At 30.6% G+C, this 6,182-nt stretch overlaps 1 protein-coding gene across 1 annotated transcript in view; it reads left to right on the top strand.

Moving 5' to 3' along the window:
• LOC110443478 overlaps positions 1–5,244 on the top strand; it is an 18,374-nt gene extending 13,130 nt beyond the window's left edge. Inside the window, exons 7-8 of the mRNA XM_021487704.1 lie at positions 1,171–1,251; positions 3,123–5,244. Coding sequence (XP_021343379.1) covers positions 1,171–1,251; positions 3,123–3,278 — 237 coding nt within the window. The 3' untranslated portion in view covers positions 3,279–5,244. The remainder of the gene's footprint in view (positions 1–1,170; positions 1,252–3,122) is intronic.
• Positions 5,245–6,182: the final 938 nt, after the last annotated feature.

Below are 6,182 nucleotides of genomic sequence, written 5' to 3'. Positions count from 1 at the left end.
GTAGGAATGATCGACTCATGGTCCTGACAAAGTGTTGTTATTTTTCAGGTCAATCAGAAATCCAATATGGCCACCACAGCCGCTATTTTGTAAATACCTATTCTAAACTTAAAAACAATTTCTAATAGGCCGATCTTATTTAAAATCGGTCTAGGAATGATCAGCTCATGGTCCTGACAAAGTTAAGTTAACATTATACTTAACTACTTTTTACTCAAATTGGTACATATTTCAACAACAAAAATAAATACTGTAGGACTCAGGTGACCGTTAAGGCCCATGGGCCTCTTGTTTTCTTTACAGGTGAGCTCAGCGGAGCAATGAATATATATGAAATTATTTTATTAACAAATGTTACTCTTTGGCATTATTTTACTGTAAAAATAAATACTGACATTTGAAGAAACCCGTCATTTGGACACAAGAAAATGAAACTAGGACCAGATAAGAACAAATCATATACGACACGGCACCATCATAGTACATGTATACAATTGATCAAATACGTAAAACAAAATGTATCAATTCACACATTATTTTACAAAAGTTGGGTTTTAATTTGGAATTGCAAACACCGTTTTATTATTAACAATATATTAATTGTATACAATGTTTAACAGATTTATAAAATTATACCCAAATTAAATCAGCTGGTCGATTATATCTAATATATATAATAGACTATGCCAAATACATACAACCAATACAGTATCTACAATGTAAAGTACAGTTATCCCGATATATAGTAGTTATAGATAAAATATCAACTATGATATACATATAATCTAATATATACAAATACAATATCTACAAACTGTAATTTACAATACATGTGTATACATAATGTATATATCAATAATTATAAACGAATTGACACAAATGTTTTTTTAGTATTAAACTATTTCGAGGTTCATCAGGAGATGTCGTTATTCATGTTGACAGGACTATAACAAAACACAGAAAATGATGACGTCATTATGACGTCATAATACGACTTACCAATAATAACAGTAAAATTAACAATGCACTGTGTCGTAAACATTTGTGGAACAACAAAGGTGTAACCAAAAATAATAGCTACAGGCGATAGGAACACTTTTTACATGCAATTGCTTTTTTTGTTCATGCAACGTATCGATTACCATGTTATGTATAATGATGTGTTTACAGGGCTGTGTGGACGCGTTGTATGACAAGATAGCCGGCACCAATGGCTATATCCAGTACTGTCCATTCCTCCTCGGTCTACAGGTACATAATTAACTTGTAATCACTATGGCCGGAAATATTATAATAACATCATCGTTATGACGTTTTAAAGTTAGTTTAAACTTTATTTTATTGATGTTTAATTACAATAGTACATGGTTATAAATACAGAAAAGGATCCAGAAACAAGTACATAGTACGTTTTAAAGTTGAAAGACAAACTGGACTCGTTTGAAATCCGTTTCAAATTTCATTTCTAAAACAAATTTTTTAATGACTAAAATTGAAATACCGACATTAATTCAAAATCGTCGTACATATTTTGAAATTGAATGGAAAATGCATTAACAATAACATTCAAAATATCAAAAGGACAATATAACTCCATATAAAAGTACGAAAACACTCATATATATAAAAAAAAAATCAAAATACTGATAACTTCATGCTATACAATGTACACAAAAATATTTATTACAGCAGTAAAAAAAATCAAAAAGAGGAATATAATGATACTGTAACATACCTGAAATGTTAATTTGCTGAAGATGAACATTTAAATTTAATGATGATATTGTTTGTTTACCGTAAAGTTTCCGTGGTGATTAGCTGTACCATTATCGTGGTTGTACGTTGTTTTGAATGAGGAATAACGAACCTATGATTGATTACGAAGGTATTGACATATTGCACAAAAGTTGAGTATTTCCGAATGTGAGGATGATCACGACTACCAGCTTGTTGATAGTCGTCAGCAACCTGCATATCTCGAAGGTAGTTTAGTTTAAACATACTTTATTGCCAAAATAGTGACAACAGGATTGGGCACAAGTTATTAGAACATTATTTACGCCCTTTCCTCAAATATATACATCAGATTTACAAACATGGCACAACTGGGTATGAAATAATATGTATAAAAGTAGCATTACAACAACAGAAACAAAAAGAGAAAGAACAACATTGAACAGTATCACAAATTGAGTATAGAAATATAAAACGCCTTACGAATTAAAACCTACCGCTGGTCTTTATGAATTTTTGCACGTTACGAAAATATTATTATTTTGTTGAGAAGACAGATCCGGAATACCAGATAACAATATATCTAAAGAGATTTCATTAACAAAATTTAGATTTTGAAACAATTCAAACCTCGCGACCCTGTAGGGTTCTACGTCTGTCAGCATCTGATACCCATTACAGACACCTAAACACGTGGGGGAAATTAATGTATAGCAACTCAACTTCTTAACATGTGAACACCATGGGTGAGAAAAGCAGGGATGTTTCTACCAAGAAACAGTAAATTCGCGATCGGAAAATATTTCATCTTACAGCCAATCAGCAAGAAGTACCTGCTAGTCATGTTTGAAGTCAAGATCGAAGCAATCGGGGCTATTGATTTCGGATTCAGGAGGGAAAATATCAGCTAGATATTCAATAACTAATTGTTTTTTTTAAAGATGACACGTCGTCGATAAGTCTAAAAGTGAAACTGAAGGACCTTGTAAGGTCTTTAGTAGCTTTCTTGATAATATCTTCGATAAATTTATCCTCTTACAAACAAACAAAGGTCACCCACGGCATGATCACACAATGGATATACCAGTAACCTACTTGGAAATCTTACTATGAAGCTAACCAAAGATTTGTAAACCAGTTCGCGGTATATCTCATCTTAGTTCTTTTTATTGTTAAGTACATATGCTCCAAAGAAGTTCTCGGCCATACATTTAGTTATTTAAAAACGAAATTGCACTCTTTGAAATTGTCGTAAAAGTAATACAAAAAGCCAGGATAGACTAAATAAATTAGTTAATATTACACATGAAGCAGGAAATAATACTCTTCAATATTTCTTTATATATTTCTATGTTTATATATTTATATATTTCTATGTTTTGTTTCAGTTTATGCTTGTGTTCTTTGGGTGCTGTATGGTTCTGAAGCTACAATTAAAGAACCAAGTATCGGAGGAACTTGAAGAGAGGTTACCACCAAAACTTGTTACAAGCAAGACGGCGCCTAAGGACAATGTGTTTGCTGTTTCATTTGGATACCAGTAGTAAAGAGATAGGAGAACCCTTAATGAATATGTATATATCTAGAAAAGAGTTAATATTTTGGAATAGAGTTACGACACCCTTTTAATGAATATGTATTTATTTAAAATAGAGTAACGACCCCCCTTAATGAATATGTATACATCTAGAATAGAGTTACGACACCCCTTAATGAATATGTATACATCTAGAATAGAATTACGACCCCCCTTAATGAATATGTATTTATTTAAAATAGAGTTACGACCCCCCTTAATGAATATGTATACATCTAGAATATAATTACAACACCCATTTAATGAATATGTATATATTTTGAATAGAGTAACGACACCCCTTAATGAATATGTACACATCTAGAATAGAGTTACGACCCCCCTTAATGAATATGTATATATCTAGAATAGAATTACAACACCCCTTAATGAATATGTATATATTTTGAATAGAGTAACGACCCCCCTTAATGAATATATATATATCTAGAATAGAGTTACGACACCCCTTAATGAATATGTATACATCTAGAATATAATTACAACACCCATTTAATGAATATGTATATATTTTGAATAGAGTAACGACACCCCTTAATGAATATGTACACATCTAGAATAGAGTTACGACCCCCCTTAATGAATATGTATATATCTAGAATAGAATTACAACACCCCTTAATGAATATGTATATATTTTGAATAGAGTAACGACCCCCCTTAATGAATATATATATATCTAGAATAGAGTTACGACACCCCTTAATGAATATGTATACATCTAGAATATAATTACAACACCCATTTAATGAATATGTATATATTTTGAATAGAGTAACGACCCCCCTTAATGAATATGTATACATCTAGAATAGAGTTACGACACCCCTTAATGAATATATATATATATCTAGAATAGAATTACGACCCCCCTTAATGAATATGTACACATCTAGAATAGAGTTACGACCCCCCTTAATGAATATGTATATATCTAGAATATAATTACAACACCCATTTAATGAATATGTATATATTTTGAATAGAGTAACGACCCCCCTTAATGAATATGTATACATCTAGAATAGAGTTACGACACCCCTTAATGAATATGTATATATCTAGAATATAATTACAACACCCATTTAATGAATATGTATATATTTTGAATAGAGTAACGACCCCCCTTAATGAATATGTATACATCTAGAATAGAGTTACGACACCCCTTAATGAATATGTATATATCTAGAATAGAGTTACAACACCCCTTAATGAATATGTATATATTTTGAATAGAGTTACGACACCCCTTAATGAATATATATATATCTAGAATAGAATTACGACCCCCCTTAATGAATATGTATACATCTAGAATAGAGTTACGACACCCCTTAATGAATATGTATATATCTAGAATATAATTACAACACCCATTTAATGAATATGTATATATTTTGAATAGAGTAACGACACCCCTTAATGAATATGTATACATCTAGAATAGAGTTACGACACCCCTTACTGATTATATATATATGTAGAGTCGGGAAATCCCTTAATGAACATGTACATATTTAAAAATAGATTCTGAAAACCCCTCGATGAATGTATGTACACAGTTTTGTCAAACAAATCCATAAAAAGGAACATAGATGTATACAATGTTTGTCTAGTTATATTTCCATCACGGTCTTGGATATGGATAGTTATCTGCATAAATCGGAGTGACATTGATTGTGCTGGCCATTCTTTATTAAGTTGAATTCACATAAAATGTTTTATAATTAATTTTGAATATAAATACTTTATTTTATTTTCATTACCATATTCTTTAAAGTATTTGTGAAAAAAAGAGAGTTAACTATCATAAATCAGGTCTCTTATCAGTGAGAAAATAAAACATTTCGAGAATTAGAATGGACTAACAAGGTACTCTAACCGGACTATCGATATCCTGGAATTATATATTGAAATGTATTGCAATTCTACAATGCATTATCATTTTCAGTTATAAAATATATGTGTTTTGTTTGTATTTAATTTGTTTCAAAGAGTAACCTGTCAAAATCTCGAGGATTATACTTCCGTAGGTTATACAGGGTTTTCTACATAAGTTCTCGACATCGAATCAATTATCACTGGTTAAGTATCTGGTTTATCCGATAACAAATATATAACAAAAAAAATAACTTCATTCTGTACCAAATGCATAGCTCGTCTTCTCCTGAGATATTTTATATTAGACCTGATATCATGATACAAGTATGACGTCAAACACCGTCGTGACGTCACACTGCACAATTTAATTAAACACTGTGAAATAAGTCAATTTGGTTGTGACTAAGGAGTAAAGAAATATATAACAGTTACAAGATACAAACTTATTTCTCTCCGCTTTCCTATTTTCTTACTCAAATTAATCATTTCATATATCCATACTGACACTTCCGGCACTTATTGACAGGGCGATTGGTTAGCGATTTACTAACAAGAATTTCTACATCCCCAGCCATTTGTCCATTTCGTTTTTCCCCTTTCATGTTTTAATAGCATTTGCCAATACATGTTTTTCATATTTATGTTTTGTTATATCAATGGATATTATTTCCTTTTTTTATATGTATTCGTTGTTTTTTTTTAATTTTGCTTCGAAGTCACTTAAGTTGTAGGTGCACTTGTGAACTTTGAATATTCCAAATTTTCTCGTTGTGTGTGAAATATATATATATATATATATATATAGGGTCTATAATTGAGGTCACATGGTTTCATAAAATGTTCATTTATCTGTTAATTCATTATGTTATTTTATTTTAAAGATGTTTTTAATTGTTATTCGCGGAAATTTAACATTATATTGTGTATCCTTTTATCAGTGTTAGTTTGTATTTTATAGTGAACCCAT

This window comes from Mizuhopecten yessoensis, unplaced genomic scaffold (genome assembly GCF_002113885.1).
Source record: "Mizuhopecten yessoensis strain PY_sf001 unplaced genomic scaffold, ASM211388v2 scaffold716347, whole genome shotgun sequence".
In the NCBI taxonomy this organism is placed as follows: Eukaryota; Metazoa; Mollusca; class Bivalvia; order Pectinida; family Pectinidae; genus Mizuhopecten; species Mizuhopecten yessoensis.
Note: the sequence above shows the minus strand (reverse complement) of the source record. Positions and strands in the feature narration are given on the sequence as shown.